The sequence below is a fragment of the Myripristis murdjan genome, chromosome 12, assembly GCF_902150065.1.
Source record: "Myripristis murdjan chromosome 12, fMyrMur1.1, whole genome shotgun sequence".
Classification (NCBI taxonomy): domain Eukaryota; kingdom Metazoa; phylum Chordata; class Actinopteri; order Holocentriformes; family Holocentridae; genus Myripristis; species Myripristis murdjan.
The window spans coordinates 21,586,986-21,612,338 of record NC_043991.1 but is presented as its reverse complement, the minus strand read 5'-3'; the positions used below and the strand labels follow the sequence as shown (position 1 = coordinate 21,612,338).

Genomic DNA, 25,353 nt, shown 5'->3' with positions numbered 1-25,353 from the left:
CACAAAAATCCAAGGTTGTTTCTCAAGATTCAAGATTTTTATTTGTCACATGCATGAATGTACAAGTACAGCAGCAGTGAAATGCAATGGCAACAGCTCCAGCACTGTGCAAGTAAAATAGATTAAAAAAAAAAAAAAAAATTACAAAGTATATACATACACCCCTATATTTCTTTGTCTTGTACTTTCAGTTTTAGTTTTAGTTTTTTTCCTTCTTCTTTCTCTTTTGGGCTGAGAAACAAAGGCAATGTCTGATATTCTGTTCATGTGTTTTATTTTATGCAAGAGACCAATTTCATTTAGCAAAACAGGATGTATGAGTTTTAGGAAGCCACGGATAGAATAGACATTTCCTAAAAGCTAATTTTGTCTGAGTAAGTTCTGGGTCAGTGTGTGTCAAACGGTCTAGGTAGGCTATATATAATGTATGCACTGGTCATGTCCCATAATAACAGACTATTTATCTTTGGGTCTGTGGTTCTCATACTGAAACCATCACACACACACACACACACGCACGCACGCACGCACGCACGCACACACACCCACCCACCCACCCACCCACACACACACACACACACACACACACACACACACACATTTGATTATTCAGAAAATCCTAGTTACTAAATAGTCGTGTGCTCATGGACATAAAATAGCCTTGCTCATATAAAGTAGAGGTATGAAAACCATTGATCAGACGCTCCGTCACAAATATAGTTTATTATATTTTCGAAATATTTTGTTCATATTTACACTTTTCTAATTGGGCCTAAATAAATAAATAAATCATCAGCATCAAAATCAGAAATACTTAATTGATCCCCTGGGACGAAATAGGAATTTATAGGGGAAAAGTATGTGCATGTTGTATAAATATGTGCATCAATCCTACTTGTGCATTAATCCTACAAAATATTACTATGAGTATAGAAATAAGAAACTGTGCACATGTAAAACGTATTATTGAGCATAACTGAGCGTATGCAAAATAAAACATTGTAAGCCCAATCAAATATTTTGCAGCAGGTATTTCTTTAATGCGGAAATACGTCACTGTCAGAATTAATAAAAACATAATAATACATTTTCTTTATCCAGCTATTTATGCATTTTTCCACTCAGTGCATTTTGCCCTGTAGCCACCAGGGGGCGACAGATGTCGATGACTTTCCCAACAGCAGATGGTATGTAACGCAAGTTGCAGCCGTCTGAAGGGAACTAACATTATTGTCCAAGTGCTGTGGTTTTACCTGGCTGTTTCAAACCACTGTCCCCTCTTGGGAACGTAGCTAAGTCGTCGCAGATCTTGGTAACACAGTGAAGAGGTGGAAACTTCTGCTGCGGAAGTAAGTTACGGCTTGGCTTTTCTCACAGTTAGCCAGCTGAATGCTATGCTAAGCTAACTTGTTAGGTTCAGTCACTCGAGGTTGCTAGTGTTAGCTTAAGTGCTTTCACGGCAGGTGCATTCATTTGTTGACTGCGAGGTGACTCACAAAACACTAGACTGTGACAGAAAGCTGCTCTAACCTGCTAAAAATATATTTGGCCGAGTTTGTTAGCGGGCCGAGGTAACTACTTTCAGCCTTGCAGAAAAGAAAGTATTGTTACCTTGGTGGCTAACATTAGTTATCATCACGAATTCCTCGGTTGTCGCTAGCCAATGTGCAAGCGACCTGTTGTCTCCTGAGATGCGCACTGTTATTGACTGTCTGCACAATAGGACTTTGTGCGTGTTTTATTGTGTTTTGTTGACAGTGAAGCAGGTAATTAAACGTATCTGGTCTCTCTCTGATGCAGGGGTCTTGTGTCCAACAGTTCAGAGGTGACAAACACATTTGTACCTCACAGCCACTGTTGTGTCAGAGGAAATTAAAACACCGGTGAAGCTATGTTCAACCCAAACATTCACCAACAACAGCAACAGTTTCACCAACACCTGCGGCAGCTACAGCAACTTTTCCAGCAGCAGCAGCCGCCTCCACCTCCGCCTCCGCAGCCCCCTCCGGCGCATCATGTCGCCCACCACCACCACCAAGCACAGCGGTAAGGCCAGCAACTCGAGGTCGGGGATTAGCACAAGGCCTTCTGGATGAAACAGATACTGTTGGCAGTGGCTGCTTTGGCAGCGCTGCTGTAATAAAATGTCATTGTGGCATCTGGGACGGAATTAAAAGGTTTAGTCTCACAGTGTTTAATTTAACCTAGAATTTGCTGCTATTTTATCACAATTTATGACTTTCTCTAAATAGCAAAGGCAAAGGCCTTAAAATGTACTATTATGATGTGGCTCAAAATGGGTGGATGGATGCAGATGGAGAGATGGAGAGAGCCAAGAAGTCAAGCAGGTCAACCAGGCAGACATGCGTGTGATAAAACAAATCTGTATATAATGAAGCTGGTGACATATTTTGCTCAGTTGTTTGTTATTGGTAGGGCTGGGCAATATGGACAAACTCAGATACCACGCTATCTTTGACTGAATATCTGCCAATATTATGGAAATGTTGAAGGAATGGCTGTTAGTGTTTAATACAATAATCTTCATTAGATGATTATGTGGATATGATGACTGAGTAGCTAGAGGCAGATAACAAAACAGTTACAACACTTGAATAAGTTCAGAATATTTCATCCCTTTACTGTAATGCAGCCTTTAAAACCAGGAAAAGACAAGGTAGATGTTATCCAGAATTCTAGATCATATCTAGTCTCACTTCATGATATTGATCTTATATTGACATATCTCCTAGACCTTTTTATTGGCACAAATGTTGACTAGAATCAAAACTCCATCTCCAGTGTCCTTCCTGCTCACATACTAATTGCCAAACAATGGCAAGCAGTGTTTTTTTCTACAATTTTTAAGAAGTGTAGGTAATTCCAGACCTGGAAAACATTGTGAAATATTCAGTCAGTCGGTCAGAGGCCCTGTCTCCACCCGGTATTAAAATGTGCCTTTGTTGACCTGAGCAGAAGTGGACAGCTCTGTCCATTCGTTCACACCTGGCATTAAAATGTGTCTCCAAATGCGTCTCGCCTGCACACTTGTGATTGGATCTTAGTTTCCTGCTCTATGTGCAGATAAACACGTATCATTTTCATTTGCAGGTTTTTTTTTTTTTTTTTTTTTAGCTAGAGAGAGAGAGGGAGAGAGAGAATATGCACAGTAAAACATATGGTAATACCGTATAATGAAATTCTCACTTTGCTAGTCCTCCTTCCACACAAAATAAATAAATAAAGTAAACATAAAATGCATTTAACAGGCACCAGACATTTGAGAAAAGGAGACAGTTACTTGAGATGTATTTCACACGTGTAAATTATTACAGGCCATGTGAATGTGCAAGTGAGTGGGGACTCTTCCACTGTCATGGCTCTGATGTGTCAGAAATAACAGCTGAGTTTTAAAAAAAGAAAACTAAACCCAGTGGCTGGTGAAACAAGTGCACATTCACATTTCCTCCTGTAATATTTCTGTAGTAACTGCAACTTTTCATACTTCTCATCATCTCTTTAGGGGAGCTCATAGTAAGGAGAGCTGAGCTCTCCTTGGCTCCCATGTAGTTCCCAGCATCCAGGTAGTGTTTCTATTCATTAAACAACTGTGTTATAGCCAACCTGCATTTTTTTTTCTATTGGAAAAGTGACGTTCTGGCAGGTGTCGGGGGTGTTGGGCTGGACCAGAGCTTAAGACAGAGGACATCAGGTTAGTAGGCAGTCCTTCAATGTGTCATGTGTGTCTACACTTCTAGTGTGATGAGGACAAAAGCATCCCAGGCCACCTCCAAATGTGGCCTGAGTGATCGGATCTCAAGACACATTCAGGACATATTGCTGCTGTTTACACCTGTCCTTAGAGGTGTTAGCTTGTGATCGGATCACTCAGGACGGATGTTAATGCCAGGTGGGAACATGGTCAGAGGTGGTGTGGATTACCTGCTTTTCAATTGGTGACGAAGCATATTCCAAGATTTAGTAAAAGGAAAGTGTGTACTAGCTACCCGTGTCCAGTAGCCTATCATTTTGTTTACTTTGACAGAAATTCAGTGCGTTGTGCATGCAGACATGTTTATTTCTGCAGTACAAGTTAATGTGGTATACATTCATCTGAAATCTCTTGTAGCCAGTTGTGTTGTTGGTCAGGACTGTTGTTACAGTAACAGGGAGCATGTGAGTGGACATCAGAGCAGAACATTTGATTTAAATTATAATGGAACACAAGTGATTACTGAAAGTTACAGCTGACCTTCTTGCTTGTATTTAATGTTTTCAGCTTTGGCATAAGACCAGCTCAAATTTTGTTGTCAGGGATAGACGGTTTTGGTGAAAACAAAAACTGAGAATTTACTTCATAATTTCTTGACTGTGAGCTAGATAGTGATAGTGACTTTTACATTGTTCAACATAGATTAATGGAAAATCAAATTATTGTATGGAAAAGATGTGAATGGACATCCTATCCTGCTTCATTACCTTTTGTCCCATAATATCTATGCTTATGCAAGTGATATAGCATGATGATTGATTCACAGCAGAAATCTCAAAAAGCTGCATGTTAATTACTTTGTGTCACCTCTGGATGAAACTGTTGGTGGCATCATGTTATTTGTTGGTGCCACCAACAAAGTGAGTGCAGAGCACCTTTAATTGACTGTGCTTTTCTATAAAGCTCAGTGACTTTATACTTTTTTGAATGTTTTTTTTTTTTTTTTTAAGCTGTAATGCATATTGATTCTTTTTCTGTATTTGCTGCCCAGAACGATCCCGGTGCCTCCCCAAGGTGCTCCTCCACCACGGATGGTCAACCTGTGCCAGGCTACTCAGACTACTATCATCGCTCCGAACCCCATGCTGCAGGGGGCCATACTGATGCAGCAGATGCAGGGTACAGTTTGAATTACAGTTTAGAGACATTAACTAAACCTCTGCATAAATTAACTAAACCTCAGCATAAATTAGCATACCACAGTCAGTGTTTGAAGTGGAACTGCTGTTGTTGCTCAGTTCTAAAGCTAATCTATTCAAAAGCATTAAATCAGCTAAAAGCCATTTGCCACTGCATAAGGCCGTTGTTATAGTTTCAGCATCCATAAGTACGTGAGAGTCCGCTAGGGTCCACATGATTTCAACGCTGCTTAAGTAGCTCAAAATTTGTGACTTCAGGTTTGTTTTTTTATAGCCCCACTTCAGTTTGTTTATTTTCACTTAACACAGGTCCTGATTATGCTTGTAGCCCTGTTCACGCAAACACAACAATCTTTTCCATTATACTATCTAATTTCTTTCCAATACCTCAAACTCCGATGGTGGTTACAAGGTATTGTGTTGACTTTCTCAAATTCTTGACAGGTAACAACAAAATGCTGCTTCAGCATAAATTTACACATGGCATCTAGTGACTCTCAATGTAAGTTGCTTCAGTGATGCAACAGTGTGTAACCTGTTAGCGATACACAGAGCAGAAAATCAACTGGAATTTGGCCTTTGGTGAATGGAAAATTCAAAGTTCCTGTTTTTGAAGTGCTAAAAGGTTTGGCTCCAGTGCAGTGGAAAATGGTTCTAATTTCCAGGTCAGTAGTTCTGCATTACTAGTACTGCCTCCCTCCTCCTTTCACTGTATTTATTTGTCTACCTGTCTGCTTTCCCTCACACTCTCCTGCCATCCAGGTAACATGCGAAGCTTTGCGATGGGTGGACAACAGTTCCGTCAATTCTTTGCAGCTGGAGCCAGATCCTCCCTGCTCGGACCGGTCCCCATGGGTGTAGCCATCAAGTCCCCCATGATGGGTTTTCCAGCTCCCCGACACTTCCATCCCCCTACTCGCTACTACAATAACACCACGACAGCGACCGCCACCTCTTCTACCACCACCACCTCCACGGTAATCACCGGAGCCCTGCTAAATCATGTGCTGAGTAGTTTGGTGTGCTGGAGTGAAATGATTTATCCTTGGGAGGGGCAGTCATGCCAGGGATGCCTGAGAGCATGACTTTTTTTTGGAATGCAAATTACTTTTAAGTGGGAAAATTTTAAATGTGGCCTAGCTCAAGACATTCGAGCACATAGATTGCATGAACTCATGAGTGAGGTTACCTATCACAACTTAAGTTGATGTTAAAGACAAGGGGTCGATTCACTTCAGAATCGCAATTCTTACTTGTACAAATCTGAATCAATTCACAAATTCCAAAAATGGATTCATTCAAAGCAGCGTGGCACCTAGCGTCAAGCACAGGCCCCTGTGGACTTGTACTATGAGAGGCAGTAGCATCATCTCCAAAGAGCTGGGCAAAGGCTATACGAGAGGCGAGTACATTGATACATCCTTCCCTGAAAGACGAAGCAGCAGAACTCCCTGTACTGGGGAAGAATGGCAGCATGGAAGTGGGTGCTGCTCAAGTCGATGGAGAGGATCCAGTTGCCCAGACGGATACACTCCAGTAGTTTTCTCAATGTCAACATCTTCAAACACTGCTCCATTGTGTCTTTGTTTAGTGCCCACAGATCCTGGATGGGCCTCATTTCTCCTGACTTCTTGGGAACCAGGAAGTTGGGAGTAGAGTCCCCAGAGGAATCTCCACATTCACCCTTTTCTGCAGCAGTGACAATATCTCCTCCTCCAGCCCTGCAGTCTCTGCAGGGCTGGAGAGGATAGGATACCTCTGTCTGAGAGCAAATTCTGTTTCAGATAGTGTAAATAATATTGCTTCCATTTTTGTCCATGCTTCAGTAGTGCAAAATTAATCTAATCATGACTCGGCTGTTGAGTATTTTGACAACACTAATGCAGAAGTATATTTTGACTCCCTGTCTCTGGAATCGGGGAGTAGACAAAAATGATAAATGGTTAATGCATAATCCTTCCAAAACGTAATGCCTGTCAAAATGACCAAACATGTTCTACATGTCAGAATCCTAAAACAAATATGCTTAACAGAATAACTCACCCTGGCAGATGTTTACTAATAGAAGTTTAAGTAATCTTTAATAATGACAAGTTCCCATTTTATCATAGACTGACTCAGGTAGATGGCAAACTATTACTCACATCTGGTTCTAACTGATTCTCCACAGTCTCTGACTTTGTATAAATCAGCCAGGTCACTGTTCATGTCTCTGTAATCCCATGATCTGTTTGTGTCTGTAGGACTTTGCTGCTCGTCAGCCAGACAGGAAAAGGGACAATGAGCAGAGGGCATCTGGGAGCGCCGATGGTCAACAGTCAGCCATCAGTACTAGTGACACCAACAGTAAGGCTGATACAGGTATGGCTGCAAGCCAGCAAGAACACTAAACTGTTGATAACTGTTTTCAGTGTCTGGCAGATCAGGATTCAACATGAGTTCAATATAAATATGTCATATATTCATACTGATTGCTTATGCTTTTGTCCTTACAAAATCTGTAAAGTAGAATATTTGATTGAAGATTGTGAGAGGGCTTTTGTTTGTTTGTTTTTCAAATTTGATTTTGCAAAGACTGATGGATCAGTAGAAAAGATATTGAATGCCTGAAAGATTAATATCCTGAAGTTGCAATCTCAGTCAAGGACTTTAACTACTTGGTCACCTTGATAAGATAAACTATAGTTTTAGTCTTGCTGTTCTTATTTATCCTCCTGTGAAAAGGTAGCAGAGTAGCTAATAGTGTGTGTGGTTGTAACCCACAGACGGAGCTGAGGGAGGAGCAGACAGATCCACACAACCAGCAGAGGAGCCGGCAGACGAACCTGCAGCCAAGAAGCAGAGGACAGAGGGGTATGGCAGTCATAGCCAAAAAAGTTCTACTAATTCATTCATTCATTTATTTATTTATTTTTGTGTTTCCGCTTAAGTTTTCAGATAGTTTCACATGGTTCCCACTGGTCATGTAAGTTAATGGAGTTTTTAGAGTTGTATCCCTGATATTATTTCTATTTTTTTATTATTTAATTTTAAAAATGCACTGCAGAATTTTACAAATGGGCCACCATAGAGGAGTATTTTGTAACTTGTTAACACATTTATGTCATTACACAATTGGCCTTTGTAATTGCAGCTGAAAGTAGAAGTATTAGTTTCCTATATAAATATTAAGAAAAAATCTTAGTTTTACGGTATGGAAATTTTGTTTACTTTTGTTTAGCTTTGTTTACTATTGATAGTTAGTTTAAAAAAAAATCCATTGCACCTGTGCCGGAAAAATCCACATGACATGTTTGGCCAGTGTTTTAGGATGGATTTTTCTTTTCTCTGTAGGATGGCTTTCTGACTTAGTTTGAGTCATGGGAAAGTAATGACATTTTACATCAGGGCCACAGGTGGGAACCCTGCTTTCAATCAAGTAGTGAGAAATGTTAAAGCGGATCCTTTCCTCCCACCACATTTACCCTCCCCTTCTTTTTCCACTCTCTTGTTCTTTCGCCCTCTCTCAGGTTGGAGGAGCCAAAGGAACAGTCTGTTATTGAGGCTGTTACTATAACAGAGGCTGATGTCGCTATTCCTCCTGAGTATAACAGCAATACAGAGGATGGCCAATCTGATGGTAAAAACGTACACAAACCAAGTTGTTGTAGACAGTTAAGCCCCAACTTTATCTAAATGTAGTTTACCTTGGCAGTTGACTCGAACACTCACATTTGTCTTGGTCTCTTTCTCTTTACTTTCGACCTCCCAGAATGCATCATTCTGGAGGAAGGAGGATCCACAGCAGGATCTGAGGCAGTTGAGGCTCTGGAGGAGAGCAGAGCTGCTGAGGTGAGACGAGCTTCAAGCCACACAGGACCTTCCACTCTCCTTTTGTCACTGTGTCTCATAGCATAGACATTGTTTTAATTTCATGTTGTCCATGTTATGGATTTGTAGAGCAAATAAGTTTTAAGTAGGGTGTGAATCTGTTTTCATCTTTGATTTATACCCAATTTCCCCTTTGGGATCAATAGTGTTTTTCTGATTCTGATCTTATATTGATCTTCTTCAATATAAGAAGAAAGTGATTCATGTTGCAATGATAATTCAAATTAGCGGTTTGATTCGGCACTTTTAGCCAAAATTTTGCATCCACTAAATTAAATGTGTCGTTATGGAGGGATAAATATATATTTTTCTTTTGAAATGAGGAAACAAAATAAGACACCAGAATCACTTACACAGCATTTTTTGCTTAAATAATTGACAAGAAATTCTGGTTGTATTCTCTCGCTGTAGATTACTATCACTACAGCATTATTTATTTATTTTGCAAGTCACAAATGAGTTAATTCAAAGCATTTCATACAAAGTCGAAGTCAGAGCTTTTTTTTTTCTATTTATGTCTTTAAGCAGATATAAGTTGCAGTTGAATCGGCAGAGATTATAACTGAAGCAGTGATGCGATGAATGAATTGTTACACCCTAGCTGCAAGCTGTAAATCAAAGTGCAATATGTTATTTCTTATGGATGCCCAGTGGACAAGAAATGCACAGTAAGCTAATGAGATCTGGTTTGTAACCCCTCTGTGTAGGTGCACAGCGATATGTCCACCCCATCACCGTGTGGCCAGCAGAGTGAGGAAAGCCAGCCAAGTACTTTGGCACCAGACGCGGCAACAGAGGGCAAAGACGCCCCTCTGGCATCACCCGACAACCTGGAGGAAGGCAGGGAGGGAGCCAACAAGTTCTACTGCTACCTCTGCAGTATCACCTGCCACAACCAGCAGGCAGGTGCAGCATACATGTACACAGGTGTAGTAAGACGTGCTGCTGTGGGGTGAGCAGCGCTGCACTCAGTGGCCTTCAGTGATCCTGCAACCCAGCCAGCATGATGGAACCCCGAGAGACGGCAAAGATTTTACCACAATTACACAAAAATCCATAAAAGGCCTGATTATTACTTTTCATCTGTCTCTATATATTTGTTTTTCTCTCCTGCATTTTGAACTGTATTATTATTGTTTTGTTTTTTTGTTTTTTTTTAACAGAACTTCAGGAGCCATATGAATGGCATTTCCCACCAACAGAGGATGATGGAGATACAGCACATGAGCAATGCCTGCCTAGTCACGCTGTTGCCCCGAGTTCAGGAGTCTCTACAGGCAGCACAAAAAGATGGGTTCGTGTCAAACACGCACGCACACACACACACACACACACACACACCAACGACAACAACCCATTGCAGAAGTGACTACTTACTTTTGACACTATGTTTATTGCTATCACTAATTCCACAATGATGATAATCAGTTTTACAGTTTCTAATGGCTTACTTACTGTAAAGTTGGTAGCTGCTTAATATTAATGCCTGTCTGGTCCTGTCGATTAATGATGGTGCAGAGTTCCTGCATTCTGTTAAACTCAGTTGAGCCTGTGTAGGAGGGCTTACCAAGGACAACAGTGGATACTAATATCTTATCCTCTGTGTTGATAAATGTACTGACATTTTTTTATTTTTTTATGTGTCTTGAGTAATCTGAGTCTGTACCGTCCACAGAGAAAAAAGGCCGGGCCCTCAGCGTTGGTGTGCCACCTGCCAGACTCACTTCACCAGTAACATCACAGACCATCGTCGCACCGAGGAGCACAAAGTAACAGGCTGCTTACTACAATTTGTTTGTCCATGCTAGTATAGACAAGAACATTTACCTTCTTTGTATTCTGGATGCAGGATCTTGCACGACATGTAGTCATTTAATTACAAATGCAAATAAATGGCCATTAATCCTATTTGATGGCAGTGGAGTCATCTTGATGATCTGGTGTTGCTCTGTCCCTAGCTTGCCAGTCGAACAGCGAGCCCTTCCTGCACAGTCTGCAAGAAACACTTCAGGACCTCACAGCTTTTTGTGGAACACATGCAGTCCCCGGAGCACAAGCAGCGAGTGGAGGAGGTGTCTGTCTCATCTGTGATTATGTTCCTAGTTCACTGACATTTTGCAAGTGCTTACTTCTAGTCGGAGGATGATCTAAAGTATTCACTTGGTTCATGTCTTCACTGTTCTTTTTGCTGCTGTCCAGCTTCAGGAAAAGGAGGGCTCTGACCTCTTGGTCGCTGACACAGATGGCTGTTTGGTGGATGAGCAGGAGGAGGAGGGCGGTGAGGTAGAAGAGCAAGAAGAAAGACAGAGTAGCGATGGAGACCAAGGAAGCTCCCACAGTCAGGTCAAGCATCTTTTTGTCTCATATGCTTTTTTTTTTTTTTTTTTTTTTTTTTTTTAATTCCTGCTGTTTCAGTTCAAGTCACTTAGCATTGCACTTCTTGGTGAATCTAGTGTAATTTGCCTTTACAATGTGTTTTTGGTGTCCTTGTACAGGATGGATGGTCCGCGCTCACAGAAGTGACCCTGCAGGACATGGCCAGTGATGAGCAGTATGACCCCAACACAGTCTATGGTGAGTAACCAGCTCATTGCCTGTAGCACTGACCAGCTTTTAGTTTTTCAGTGTTAAGAGCAAAAGCAGCTTGCACTGTTTTTTGTGTTCCTGATCAAATCGAATCATTAAAAATTCATTCCTAAATAAAATTGCCCACCATTCACTGGTGGACCCTAAGAGGAGTTTTTGCTGTTTGTGCTGTCACCCGTAGTCATAACATGTCAGAGTGAATTTTCTCTTCCTCTTGACCTTCTTTACCTCAGGGTCCAATTTTTTAGTTCCAGTAGCTGGGTTTCTGTGCCGTCTCTGCAACAGATTTTGCCATTTCGAGTCCTCTGCCCTTCACTCGCACTGTAAATCCCTCAAGCACTTTGAAAACCTCAAGGTTAGTTTTCATGACTTAACATGTTGTTTTCATGTTCCTTGTTTCCACACCAAACAAGGATTGCTGGTGTTTATTATCTGTGGTATTCACAAATTAAATCTGTAATTCCTCTATAATCACAGTTTTGTTTTTTTTTGAGATGCCTTGGCTGTAACACACCTGTTTTACTGATTTTATGACCAATGAACTGACAATCCAAATATATCTAAACAGTCAAAAGGCAAGTTTTCATCACTCTACATGTGATATGCAGCAATGTGTCCCTCTGTGTTATGCCTCATAAATTTCTATAGGCTAAATGCAGTGTTTATGCTGTTTCCTTTTAGAAATACAGAGCCTTGCACAGCCAATCGGATGAAGCTAGAGAATCTTTCCTCAGGCCAGAAAACACCACAGACTGTTTGGATGGGAATAGCAAACACAATGGTTCTAATACCGTCTCTGTTGACAAGGGTTCAGTGACAAAGTCCATGCAGCCTATTGTTAACATCACCCGCCTGAAGCTGCTGTCAGACAGCCAGCAGGAGGAGAAACAACCAGCACCCACCTCACCCCCACAGCACCTCACAGACAATTCACCTAGCACCAGCTGCATAGACCAAGACCTCACCACCCACACCTTAGAGGAGGAGACCACATCCCAGGACTCTGCAGCTAAGGAGAGTCCCGCTGAGTTGCTTGCTAGCAAGGTAGAGGAGCAGGTGGCAGCTGTTGAAGATACAGAAGAAGAAAAGGAGAAAGAAACTCCTGCTGTAGCAGGAAAGAAGGCCAGCATAGTGAAGGCAAAACCGGTGGCCAAAAGGAGGTCAGGGAGGACCACATGCAGACGATGAGTCACAAAAAAAGAGAAGAAACTCGGTGCAATCACAACCTTAGGATGGCATTTTTCAGTATAGGAAGAGGCTGCACCATGCACTTTGTCATGGAACAGACGAAGATGCGGAAAAAACCAGCTTCCCCATGCTGCTGGACTTTTAAATGAAACACATACCTAGACTTTTAACAGGTATGCTGTGTGGAACGTGACTGTTGAGCAGAGCAGCGAGGTGAAATTTTAGCATGTGATTTGCTCTCACAGGGTGGGATATTAACACTTGCCACCCATTAAATGAAAAATGATCAGTGGTGGGTAAGCCTCTGAATTTTACCAGCCAGATAGAAAACTGTCCTTGTGCAAGCTAGGCTTTTGGCCAAACCCCAGCCTCTCTTTTAGATTATAATAATTAAAATAAAATCCCAATTAAGCATCTATGTGAGCCATTAAAAGGTAAGCCAAGCTTATTTGTATCATTTGTTTAAAAAGTTGGTACAGTTTTATCTGAACCAGCCTTTCTTTATTCTGTGTGAATCAAAAAAAAAAAAAAAACCCTCTCTGTTAGCTCGATTAGCCCTTCATAATATCTGTTATGTCAGTGAACATACTTGATTTTATTTTTTTTAACAATGGAGCAAAGGGTTTGTACATGTTCTAATGGCAGTATATTATTGATCCCTTCAATCTGCATTAACTTTTTTTTAGTTTGAAAACCCCAACCATGATTGAAAGTTGGTGTATGTTTAATTGCTTCTTGGCCCCTAAATTTAACAATGATCAGGCATTTTAAATGTAGCTGGTTAAAAAACAAATAAATGAAAAAATAATGAATGGCTGATAGATTTTGGGTGTCCACAAGCCTCTGTGGCTGGCTGACCAAAAAGTTAATTTCCCACCCTGATATCCCAGGGGATCAGGAGGATGATGATGATGATGATGATAGTTCACTAGCTAGCTAGATGAATGATTGCTAACAAATTGTAAACAAGTGTGCGGAACTTTTGAGGATGGAACAGTAAAGGCATTTTCCACGTTGCCTAACCATGTAGCACAAGCATTTAGTGAGATGGGATGTAGACCGTTACTGCTCTGAACCAAATTATAAGTATTCAAGCAGCTGGCAACTTTATGAAGCAATTTTGACAAAATGGTACTTATGCTTGAGTGTTGAGCAGGGCTGAATCTTGAATCTGATCTGAGCTTAGTTGAAATCTAAATTGTCTATGGCATTTCATCCAGAGCCCAACTGATAACTGGATTTTTAGGGCAGATACCAGTATTAGCATGGAAAAATTTCTGATGTCATTATATCAGCTGATATAAACATAAACCCACATTTTTTGCAGTGATCCCTCAAATGTGGTTATCAAACACTTGTGACAAAGTTTAACATACATAACTTGATGTAAGAAAAAGGAATACATTAATTTCCTAACTACCCAAAGCATCTTTTTCTGCATTATGTTCTGTAAGAGAACATATTGGGACATATCGTACAACATAGACACCAATACATCTGTGTCAGGCCAATATCAGATGTATCGGTCAGGCTAATTTCATCTTTTTTTTCCTACAAATTTGGGGTTCAAGATGTCATGTTTCGGGCAAAACAGTTTTCAGCAACTGATGCCTTATAATAACTGCACTACTACACACATTCAGACTGGACTACTTCTTTAGCTAAAATCCCGAGGTAATTGGGAAGCCTGTTTGCATTATGAAGCCGTTAATAATCACAACAAAAGATGTAGGAGATGACTGCAGAAGCTTGACATTTGCTGGGGGAAAATGGCCATACAACCTTCAACTGTACAGTGAAATGAAGAGAGAACCTTTTGGGAGCTCCTAGATGAGGTTGTGACAGCACTTCATCAGTGCAGGAGCCCAAAAAGAAAATGAATCAGGCTCTGAATTGGAACTGTACGAGCTGTGCCCCTGGAATCCGGCCAAGTTACTCATGCATTTACAAAAGGCTCTGCTAAATCTGAGATATTGCTTTTCTTGAAACTGAAAAGCTTGTTAATCAGATAGTCAAGAAGCATGTCTGCAGTGTTAGGCAAACACACCGCGTGCTGCTGAAGGAAGCTTTTGAACCTTGCTGCTGTCATGACTTGATATGACTTGATAATGACTTTAATTTTTACTTGGTAAAACTTTATCTCTTTGACCCAAGGAGCAAAACAAAACTACTTGTGTCAGAGCTAAAATTGCTGGTGTGAAGTTTGAAATTACTTTTGAGGTGTTTGTTTTTGTTTTTCCCCACTGAAAATACATTGCATCTTCAAACCAAGACTGCAAATCTAATAATATAATAGAAATGCACTGGCCTCAGAAGAGACTCTCTCGGTCATGGAGTAACCGAGCAGGAAGAATTGGTTTCATGTAAATCTGTATTTGGTGTGACATTTCCTCTTACAATTGGAAAAAAATCTCATGGCCAGTTGTAAGGTTTGGCTGTTCTTGAACAAATTAATCCTCCCGTTCATGTGTTGGGCCTAAAGCGGTGGCACATTGACTGGCTTATAGGTGCTTGCACAAACATTCACAACAAACATGACATTGTGTGAGCTGGTAGCTGTGCTTGTTTCCCTCCCTTTCACCATTGCATTCATTTTATTTTCTTATCTAAATTGTATTTGTTCCTATACACTGGACAGATGGACTCACAAATGGTGAGCTGAATGGTCCCAACATTAGTTGCATCAGAAAGTTTGTGATTTTTAATATTTAATGTAGTAAACCTGCAGCTCCATTTAGAAGTACCAGTAACACAATAGAATAGCATAGCCCATAGTTAAAGTTCACACAAATGTGTATTTATAATTCTGTCTGCAGCATTTCAGCAGTCATAAGCCACCATGAGGATGCATTTCTTCTTTCTTTGTGGTCAGTATGCCGTTTTGAAGACATTTCATCCTAATGATAGAGAAGGATATTAAAACCACAGTGAACTGATGACCTCTGTAGCAGTCCCTTGTATTTGGGTGTGCAAACTGTCATGTGATTGATGTCACATTACATCCTGTTTGAAAGAACATGTCAGGGAGATATTTTGCCAGATCGATCCTTAACTGTACATCGTTAAGTTCAGAGACCAATGTATGTAGCTATGGCAAGGTTGTCCTCTTCCTGTCTGGCTCTGAAACAGACTAGAATGGGAGAGAAATGGACATAAAAGGCTAGTTTCAAATAAAGTTGTTTCTTATTGTATTTTTATTCAGCAACTGACAAAATGAGATGAACAAACAGTGATGTTTTCTAACTGCTGTAGGTTTCATGTATTTTTGGATGTTTGTTTTCTGTTCTGGGGTCATTTTAATTTATATTAAAATGTCTGACAATTTCCACACTGACAGTTGCAATGTTGTCTAACTTTTTGGGATTCGATTATATTATCCAGCAGTGTGCATATATATAAACTTCTATTTAAATTGCTTCAGTAGCATGTCAAGAAAAGCAGGAGAATGAAAATGAACAGGACAAAAGGGTATACATTTTCAATCTCACACCACACACAAAACAATTAATACATTGTCTTAACACGAATGACAGACATTTGGAATGCGTACTTTTACAACAAATGATTAATACATTCACACACACAGCTACAAAGAAACACATCAGTGACAAAAAACTGACTTCATCAGTTCAGATTATGTCTGATGACATCCCACTATGAGGATTCCCTGATTGATGATACACAGCCTGAAAGGAACAGTGTAAAGCAGTGATATTTCAGATTTCACACCCTAGTTGCAGCATCAAACTGATGTCCTCTTTGAAAAAATGCATATAAGGACCAGCTGTCAGATCAACAACGCACAGTTCCCTCACAAAAAAAAGTATCAGTACACCACATGTATGAAAACTAGAGGAAACAAGATCATGCTCAGTGCATAAAGGGATGCAAAATGCAGCTATGGTACACCCAAGTCTTGTAAGGGAGCACGACTTCAGCACCTTCACATGGGCATGGGCTGTGTAGATCAGGCATGAGCTGTCATCAGTCCATCACATAAGAGTTTTAGAGCTCAATCAACTAGTCCGCATCCATCCCTCACGTCTCACTCAACACAACACAGTCTGTACATGCTGCTGGCTCATTTCTGCTCCTCGGAGCCCGCGTCCAGGTCTGCTCTGCCCTGTGGGGAGGAATCCCTGTCTGCAGGAGGCTGCTCCTCTGGGGGGCCACCGAGCAGCTGGGCCCTGAACTCCAGCCTGGCCTGCCGGTTGGACTCCAGCAGCTCATGCAGCTTTCCGTTCAGAGCGTCGTTCCGCTCCTCCAGGTCGTCCAGGCAGGAGTTAATCTGATCCAGCATGGAGTTGATGGCGGCATACTCTGTTGAGAGGGAGCGGAGAATTAAGACTGACCGATATACCATTATCTAGATATGAATGAGCTGGTCGCCGGGCATAATACATAATTCTGTCTTGCTTTATGTATTCATCGCCTTGAATTAATTAACCATGGTACGGTCCAAAGCAGAGCACCAGGGTCACACACTCAGTAACTGTAGTCCCTGGGTAAATATAGCAGTGAGTGGAAAGATTAGCTCGTTACCGTCTTCGCTGAATTCATCGTCGTCTTCGATGATGCCGTCGCCGGTTGACATGTTGGGATCTCCGTTTGGTCCGGACATTGTTCCCTTTGGCTGTAGGTAGCGTTTAGTATTACTTTTTACCCTGGTTTGCTAGCCGGCACAAGCAAAACACTCGTCTATAATGCAGGCTTAAGTTTATCAGACTGACATTAACTTACTTGCTGTCGTTCTTATGTATGTACAGTGCAAACTCTATGAAGTTAATTTTAAAAAACCGTCGAGTACAATACATATATGAGTTACCGGCTAAATGTGTATTTTATTTTCGTCACATGACAGCCGTCCGAGGAGCCGCGGCTGAAGGTCTCCGACTCACTGCCTGTTAGCTTTACTAGCATCAGTCAAGTATGCTAAGTTGTTTACCGGAGCAGTGAATCATGGGGGTTTACGTGCAAAGATTGTTTATACCTCTACACTGCACAGATGTCACTAAAACGCACCAACACGCGTGCGATTCAGTGCCAAGTAAACAAACCTGGGTGCCTTGATTTAGATCACAATAGATCAAAAATTTAACACGGCTCATCAAAGATCAAATGAAAAAAAAAAAAAAAAATGTATTTCACCGTTACTTAAGTGTTGCATATAAAAGGGGGCAGAGTGAGCACTCTTCGTCTAGTAGATCTCTGCTCCTGAGCTGTTAGGCTGTCAGCTGACTCAGGACCCAAATGTAGTGGTGCCTTTTCTTGTGCCAAAATGCTTTGTGCAAAATAATATTAAGGGTACGTATCGTCTCAGAAAAAAATAGACGTTCAGCACACGGTCTGTTATCAAATATGAACGGTTTAAATAAAGTGTCCTGTCTGGTTCATATTAATAAATAAATAAATAAATAAATAAATAGGCTGAGCAGCTTACTATTCATGAGTCGGCCGTAATAGTAAAAAACACAGCTAATAGAGAACAGTTCTTTTTAAGAGTCGGATCTAAATCCTGTTTGCTGAGACTGATTTAATCACATGTTAATGGGTGTTAAAGTCCCTCATATGAGCATGATAGCTGGATGTTGGACTCCACTTGTTTGACCAGGCTGATGTGTTTGATCAGTGGATGGCGCCAAGACATCATGAAATAACCACCACATGGCGCGGCTGCGTGGTGCACCCACGTGGACGCACTTCCTGTCAGGGACTACAACCAAAATAGTGCACGACTAGTGCTTTGAGGAATTTCTAAACCATGGAGGATTTACCTGCAGACCTCAGGGCGTTTCTCAGTAACCACCCAGCTCTTCAACTCGCCGACAACAACAAGGTTGGCGATCAGATTTCATTGTTCGATACAACAACAGACGGAGAGCTAGCAGTGTTGCTAATTTAGCCTGTCATTTAGTGTGAGCTACACACCAAGGCACTTTGTGAGGCTGGATGTAGTAACCATGACTTCAGGTGTAAATGAAGACCATGTATAGGTGCCCTCAAATCGTAATCTGCAGGTTAAACAACAGTTCTGTCATTTCAGATTAAATGTACACTGAATGGCCACGAGTTTCCATGCAACCTTGCAGAACTACAAAACTTCACCAAAGGGAAGAAGTACCAGAAACTGAGCGCTGCCTCGGATTTCAGCTACAGCCAGTATGAGCCTCACATCGTACCGAGCACGAAACAACCGTAAGAAGGCTTTTGTTGTGAAATCCAGTCTTGTCACGACTTTTTTTGTGTCAGAAAACAGTTGATGATCATTGTGGTGATGTGTTTGCTGACTGTGTGCTGTCTGTCGCGCAGCGGGCGGCTCTTCTGCAAGCTGACCGTCAGACACCTGAACCGGCAGCCGCACCACGTCCTGACGCACGTCAACGGGAAGCGCTTCAAAAAAGCCCTTCTTAAATGTCAGTGCACTGCTTTCCTACACACATGATGCTCTTTACTCGTGGCTGCTTAGATTAATATTCTTCACTGCGCAATTTACATATTGTGGAACAGAGCAACCTAGGACCAAGTGCATGTAGACTTTTAGTTTTGATAGTTATATAGATGTACTTATGTACTTTATTGATACCAAATTGGGAAGATCTTATCCAGACACTGCACACTTACCTACACAAAATATACCCCTCAGCACTAGAATAGAGAAATATATATAAGATATATATTTATCTTTAGATAAATAAACACAACAAATAACAAAGCAAATAAAGTAGCTCAATACAAAGAATCTAAGAAAAAAGAAAACCTTTGCATAGACTATATGTATGATGAAATATATCTGCAAAATATCTATAGAATATAATACTTACATAGAAAAGATGGATAATCATAATGTGTATATATATAATGTAATTTATGGTATATTTTTTCATGTAGCAGTCCCTGATGCCCGCTACTGGGTGGCAGAGACTGTCAGACTTGGTTCAAGCCTATGTGATACATTTTTATATATATTTATTTTATCTAAAGGTACCAATAATTATGGAGAAAAATAAAAGATCTCTAATGTATCTGCTAATGCTGGTTTATTTTTGTGCTGTTATGATTTGCACTTATAATTCCTCCTGACAGAAATTATTAATTGTGAAGGTGTATCATACACTAGAATTTGACAGTTGTTAAAATAACATGTTTTTGACAAAGGTGACTGAAAGGAGTGCCAACCCAGTATGCTCCATCAGTGCTGAAAATCAGTGGCTTTATTTGTCATTCATGTACTGACGTGTGTTTTATTCCCACTATAGATGAAGAGTGTATGCAGCAGGGAGTTGAATTTGTCCCAGCCAGACTCCAACAAAAACAGCCCAAACACAGCGCAGAGGAGGTCAAGCGGGGGGGCACCTCGCATCGGCAAAGCAACATGTGGGAGCCTTCGTCAGATGATGAGGATCACAGCGACTCTGAGGACAGCATGAGCGACCTCTACCCACGTCAGTATCTGCTATGCACACGTCACACACAACGGTGTCCATCAGTTACATTACAGCACTGTGGTTCTGTTTTAGGTGCTTGGTCAGGGTCACCATGTTTCCTGAGCATTTTATTTGGTACTGGCGTTGTTTGCATATGGGATGTGAGTTGCTACTTGACCCGTCTTATCTCTGAAATGCAAAATATTTCCACACTACTCATTTATTCCTGAGAGGAGAGTAGATGTCCTTATTGTCTTTTTCTTGGCTGCCAGCCATGGTTACTGTTTGAACATACAGGAGATGGTGACACAGAAATGCCAGGGGAATATCAAAATAAAAACACCTCTAAAATGATATGGATTGATAATTCCACTTAGTATCAGTTATTTTGGACTGTTGATCATTAGATCGATATATTGATGGATCGTTACATCCCTAACCAGCACACGTTTAAGGCTTATGATTTTACTTGAAGACTAACCCGCCGACTTTTCTTTTCCCTGTAGCATCTCTTTTCACGCCGAAGAACGTAGAAGACAGAAGTGAGGAGGACAAAAGGCAAGAAAAAGACGACTTTCTGACAGACGAGGATGAGGAAATGGAAGTGGATGAGCATCCAGTGCACAAACGCAAGAAGGTCTGTATTTGTTCATTTATGTAGGTGGACTCAACAACACACATGGTTTTGTCTAAGCTGACAGACTTTACACTTGACAAAATATCATTTCTGCTGGTCTTTAATCTTGTTTATTGTAGTGCTGACCATTGGTGGCATTTATCTCTTTCAGACGCAGGGTGGTGGTATCCAAAAGAAGTTCAAAAACAACCACAAGTCAAGAGACTCTAAGAAAAGTGGAAAAGTTCGAAATGGAAAGTAACCGAATGCCTCACCTATATGCTTTTTGGTCCTTGGTAGCTTGTCAGTCAACTCACCATCAAGTACAGTGGGGATGAGCAGTCACCTCCTGTTTGGAGTGGCATTCCTGTGTCCTGGGGCTGTTTGACCTTTTGTATTGGTAACACGTTGTTACTGTTCTCCACCTTTGGACATGAGAAAAGTCTGCCCTGCCTCCAAAGCTGTTAAGGCACAGTTCAACACAGAGGGATTTAGAGAGCTTGGAAGCCATGTCTGAGGCAGTTCTCGAGTCAGTTTTGTTTGGATCTGTTGTCTGTGTGGATTTGGACTTGAGAGCACCGGCATGAAATAAATCCCATTTGAATATGCTTTGTGTGAGCACATGAAATTCATCTGTGAAGCAGCTGTGTCAGCACACATACGTGACACCAGATAAGAACTGCGGATGTGACATTTTTGACCTCTAGAGACTCTGACTGGTCTTTCAACAGGCATGCATATGAAAACAATAATGCTGAAAAATACAACAAATTTAAAAAAAAAAAAAAAAAAAAAAGTTTTTTGAGGAAATTTGAGTGTTTGGGGTTGCACACATTTCTCAGCCCATAGCAGACATAATTCTTCACCTGAAATTATGGCAAGAAACTCCCCTGATAAAGAAAACAGGTCATCACAATTATTAATACAGCTGACTAAGCATTTTGTGAGTTGAGATTGAATTTGAAGAGGACTCAAATAGGTTTTTTTTTGTCTGCAGTGGGTAATCTGAATTATGGTGAACCCATAAGTGGAATGCTTCATTGAACATTTTTACTTGACTATGTTCAGCAATCTGGTCTGCAAGACTTTTCTCTCAGTTTAGGACAGGGGTGTGATGGGACTTTTACTTAGTTCCTCTCTGAACATGAAATCACATCGCGCTGGGAAAAAAAAAACTGCAGATTCTTGACCCAACATACACAAGAAAGCCCTCATCCACCTTGATAAACTAGACGTATGTGACCCACAACTCCATTGGGATCCATAATAATGCTGTCTACAAGCACTGAGTCGTGTCCCCGCTCCCGTCGCACAGAGATGACGCAGTCGACAGCGTAAGGGGATAGACGTTACATGCGTTTAGCCGCTTGTAAACACCGCGTTGCAGTGCGTAAACACCGATGCGGTGATACGCAGGTAAGTAGGTCAGTGTTTCCTCCTGAACGATGCAACTATGTGCTTGATGAGCGCCAACAACACAGGGAGGGATAAAAGGCGTGCAGCTTATTCAAATGTCTCCTTTCGCCTTTGCGTCGGCGCGTAAACACTCCTGTTGCATGTTGTGTGTATGCGATCAAATGCATGTGTAGCATAGATTTTGGCTCAGGTATGATCATGTGTGGCTTACAACGCAAGTCTGTTCTTCTCTTACAAATGTCATCTCTGTCTGATTGTGGCTTTCTGCAGGACTTTCAGGAAATAGTAACAAACGCGGACTCTACAGTTTCCCTTCAGTGTTGATAAGCTATCTGTGAGCCATGGCAACTTGTGCCCCTAGATTCACTTGGTGTGCCTGTCGCAAGCACAAGATTCCCATCAAGGACACCCATGAGCTGTGTCTCCACTGCCTGGGCATCCAGCACGCCAAGGAGGCTGTCCTGGAGTATGGCAAATGCCCCCACTGCGCCAAGATGGACTGGAGCACTTGTATCAACCGCCTAACCAAAGTGCAGGAGGTGATGCACCGTGAAAGCCAGCAGAAGAAGAACACAGAGGCGATACAGTCTGAAGTTCAGCCCATGCCTGAGACTACGTCAGCTTCTGTGAGTGAATCCAAGCCGACGTCGGACCCGGTTGCTTCCATACCTGCGTCCCATCTCCCTACATCCAGCTCAGCCCATCCATCCACCATGCCTGTTATGTTCACCATCCTCTCACCGCCCCCGTGTCAAACCGGGACCAGCGGCAGCATGTCTAAAGGTTTATTCCTGTCTCAGCTGGCTTTTCAGCAGCCTGCAGACTCCAACCCCACCACGAGCCAGCCAAGTTCACATGCACTGCCAACAAGCTCCCACAAACGCCACCGTGTCTCCTCTCACCACTCTCGGTGCTCCAGATGTTCCAAGCGGAGACGTGTTGTACACCAGCGGAGATGTTCGTCCACGTCCTCTTCATCCTCTCAGGGCTGGACATCTGATGACTCTTATGTCTCGGGCGCGGGGAGGAGATCTCAGAGAGGATCTCGACGTAGGAGCGAGGCAGAGAGGAGGTGTGGGGAGTTGGTGGAAGTCGTGCAGCAGAAGTTAGAAGCCCAGCAGCGGGCTGTGCAGCTACAGTGGGCCCTTCTAGAAAAGCGCATCGAGGCTCTTGAACGTAGAGGTAGCGAGGCAGCTTCATCGGTCCACTCCCAAACTGCACACACGTATACCTCAGCCTTTCCAGCGACTTCGTCTCAAGAACTGCAGACAGACATTTCTGGTTTGGCATCAGGGCAGCTGGTGACAGAGTCCACCTCGCAACCCATCGTCAAGCAGGAGGAGCAGCCGTCCTCTGTCTCCTCTGCCTCCAGAGGGGAAGGGGAAGGAGATGCTTCTCAGGCGGCTGAAGGCTCCATCTCCAGTCAGGATCTGCTCGAAGCCAAGGAGCTGCAGAGCCTCATTGCACGAGCCGCCAGGTGTCTTGGCATTGACTTCCCGAGCACATCGTGTAACCCGTGCAGCCCACCCTCCCCCACCATGCTGCCAGACTTTGAAAACCTGATCCAGAGCAGCTGGCAGAATCCAGCCAGCTCCAAGCCCTACAGGGAAGTCTTCTCCAAGATGTACAGGCTCAATGACTGCCAGTCTCCATCTTACGACCACATGCCCCAGGTCAGCTGCTTAATGTCAGCCATCTTCCAGGCCGCAAAGCCCACAGAGTGCAAGGAGATCCTGGCACCACCTGAGCAGTGGCAGTTTGCTGAGATGGTGGTAGAGAAGATCTACCAAACTTCTGGCATGCTGGCTAAGACAGCCAACTACCTGCGCTACCTGTCGGACTACCAGAGAAAGCTGCTGGTGGAGATCACAGAGGACCACCCTGCCCAGCGCTTCGTGGAGGTTCTCAATGAGCTGAAGCTTATCGGACACTTCACCTTACAGCTGTCCTCACACCAGGCAGAACTGTCGGGCAGGGTCATGTCAGCCTCTGTGGCCATCCGGCGACAGGTGTGGATGGCCAAAACCAACTACACCGACTCTCTGAAAGCCACAGTGGCTGACCTACCATTTGTGGTCAGCCATGCACCGCAGGGTTCCTCGGGGCCCAGCTCCTCAGGAACAGTGTGTAAACAAGAACCGGTATGATGGCTAGCTCTGCACTGGGTCGAAAGTTACCACACATTTGTGCTAATATTGGCTAATTAACTTTTGAAGGTAGGCTTTTCCTGTCGTGTAGACATAAATATCCTCCAGGACTAGTATGTGCTAAGTAAATGTTTGGTTTTCCGTGCAAGTGTCTTTTTTTAAACATGGCAGTTGGATTATTCAGATTTGGTCATCATTGCTCTGTGATGTTGAGTTTTTTTTTTTTTTTAATTACATATGTGATCCATTTAACCGGAGTGAAATTTATGTGCACCAAGAACTTGTTCTTAATGATTTGCCTGGTTAAATAAAGGTTAAATAAATAAATAATAAAACAATAATTGCATAACTATAAGGCCAAATTCGGTGGCATCCACTAACAGTGCATTTTTTTTTTTTTTATTTTATTTTATTTTATTTTATTTTTGTTTCAATATTTAATAAAGTTCAACAGGTTCATATTCTTAAGTCTAATTCATTGACTGGGGTCCTGCATGGCAACACATGTGACTGTTACATATTCATTATATTTACAGGATATAAATACTTTTAAATTTCTGTAAATGCTTGTAATAAAAAGTTTGAGTTTGAGTAAGGTTTTATAATAATCCCCCCCCCCCCCTTTTTTTTTTTTTCTTGGCATTCTCTTCAAGAGTGTTTTTGAAGTATTTGTGTATTTGTAGATTCTTTCTCTCTCTCTCTCTCACACACACTACATGGTTTAATCGAATCTACAGCACGGGTATAACAAACGTTAGGGCGGGATAATTACTGTTGTCAATTTATTAACGCAACTTTATTTATATAGCACCTTTCATACAAACATGCATCCCCAAGTGCTTTCACATTGCAAGATTAAAAAGAACACAGATAAAATACACATAAAAACATCAGACAACAACAAAACGAATGCCAGACAAAAAATACAATAAAAGTATAGCTTTAAAACCTAAATATAAAATAAATATGTAATAGTAAAAGTGCTTCACATTGCAAGATTAACTACAAAATAAAATCAAATATATATATATAAAAAAAGTATGCTAGACAAAAAACACAACAGCAAAAGCTATAAAACGTTAAAATATAAATACAATTTAAAAATCAAATCACATGTTAAAAATAAATAAATAAAACAGGCTGTTTGAAGACAGTTGTGGTGCGGGCTGAGCCTTATCAATTTCAAAACGCGTGT

General features: G+C 41.7%; 4 protein-coding genes across 5 annotated transcripts; 3 read left to right on the top strand and 1 right to left on the bottom strand.

Moving 5' to 3' along the window:
* The first annotated feature begins 1,083 nt into the window (after positions 1-1,083).
* ciz1a (cdkn1a interacting zinc finger protein 1a) lies at positions 1,084-15,883 on the top strand. Its single transcript, XM_030064840.1, has 16 exons — positions 1,084-1,349; positions 1,801-2,046; positions 4,764-4,891; positions 5,674-5,888; positions 7,155-7,272; positions 7,677-7,764; positions 8,421-8,530; positions 8,663-8,742; positions 9,489-9,683; positions 9,945-10,075; positions 10,457-10,550; positions 10,740-10,853; positions 10,981-11,124; positions 11,277-11,355; positions 11,601-11,722; positions 12,049-15,883. Exons 2-16 carry the CDS (start codon positions 1,892-1,894, stop codon positions 12,553-12,555), a joined length of 2,280 nt encoding a protein of 759 aa, XP_029920700.1. The 5' UTR covers positions 1,084-1,349; positions 1,801-1,891; the 3' UTR covers positions 12,556-15,883.
* bbln (bublin coiled coil protein) lies at positions 15,732-17,679 on the bottom strand. 2 transcript variants are annotated; one of them, XM_030064843.1, is made up of 3 exons: positions 17,296-17,679; positions 17,098-17,188; positions 15,732-16,875 (listed from the first exon to the last, which is right to left on the bottom strand). In XM_030064843.1, the coding sequence occupies exons 2-3, from the start codon at positions 17,174-17,176 to the stop codon at positions 16,637-16,639; spliced, it is 318 nt and encodes a 105-aa protein (XP_029920703.1). In that variant the 5' UTR covers positions 17,177-17,188; positions 17,296-17,679; the 3' UTR covers positions 15,732-16,636. The 2 variants fall into 2 exon arrangements, with proteins under 2 accessions (XP_029920703.1, XP_029920704.1); XM_030064844.1 differs by having other exon boundaries at positions 17,381-17,679.
* Positions 17,680-18,100: 421 nt separating this feature from the next.
* Positions 18,101-21,203, top strand: surf2 (surfeit 2). The gene is made up of 6 exons (XM_030064842.1): positions 18,101-18,391; positions 18,599-18,750; positions 18,865-18,968; positions 19,812-19,997; positions 20,486-20,616; positions 20,768-21,203. The coding sequence occupies exons 1-6, from the start codon at positions 18,317-18,319 to the stop codon at positions 20,855-20,857; spliced, it is 738 nt and encodes a 245-aa protein (XP_029920702.1). The 5' UTR covers positions 18,101-18,316; the 3' UTR covers positions 20,858-21,203.
* A 660-nt stretch (positions 21,204-21,863) lies between these two features.
* On the top strand, positions 21,864-24,619 carry LOC115368637 (uncharacterized). Its single transcript, XM_030064841.1, has 2 exons — positions 21,864-22,011; positions 22,282-24,619. Exon 2 carries the CDS (start codon positions 22,353-22,355, stop codon positions 24,156-24,158), a length of 1,806 nt encoding a protein of 601 aa, XP_029920701.1. The 5' UTR covers positions 21,864-22,011; positions 22,282-22,352; the 3' UTR covers positions 24,159-24,619.
* The last annotated feature ends 734 nt before the right edge of the window (positions 24,620-25,353 follow it).

Excerpts from the sequence above, each read along its gene's own strand:
- ciz1a (XM_030064840.1), top strand. The coding sequence starts at position 1,892 with ATGTTCAACCCAAACATTCACCAACAACAGCAACAGTTTCACCAACAC. Across the intron at positions 2,047-4,763 it reads CACCACCACCAAGCACAGCG|AACGATCCCGGTGCCTCCCC; the intron begins GTAAGGCCAGCA and ends TTTGCTGCCCAG. Across the intron at positions 10,076-10,456 it reads CAGGCAGCACAAAAAGATGG|AGAAAAAAGGCCGGGCCCTC; the intron begins GTTCGTGTCAAA and ends TACCGTCCACAG.
- bbln (XM_030064843.1), bottom strand. The coding sequence starts at position 17,176 with ATGTCCGGACCAAACGGAGATCCCAACATGTCAACCGGCGACGGCATC. Across the intron at positions 16,876-17,097 it reads CGATGAATTCAGCGAAGACG|AGTATGCCGCCATCAACTCC; the intron begins GTAACGAGCTAA and ends CCCTCTCAACAG.
- surf2 (XM_030064842.1), top strand. The coding sequence starts at position 18,317 with ATGGAGGATTTACCTGCAGACCTCAGGGCGTTTCTCAGTAACCACCCA. Across the intron at positions 18,969-19,811 it reads CAAAAAAGCCCTTCTTAAAT|ATGAAGAGTGTATGCAGCAG; the intron begins GTCAGTGCACTG and ends TTCCCACTATAG. Across the intron at positions 20,617-20,767 it reads CAGTGCACAAACGCAAGAAG|ACGCAGGGTGGTGGTATCCA; the intron begins GTCTGTATTTGT and ends TATCTCTTTCAG.
- LOC115368637 (XM_030064841.1), top strand. The coding sequence starts at position 22,353 with ATGGCAACTTGTGCCCCTAGATTCACTTGGTGTGCCTGTCGCAAGCAC.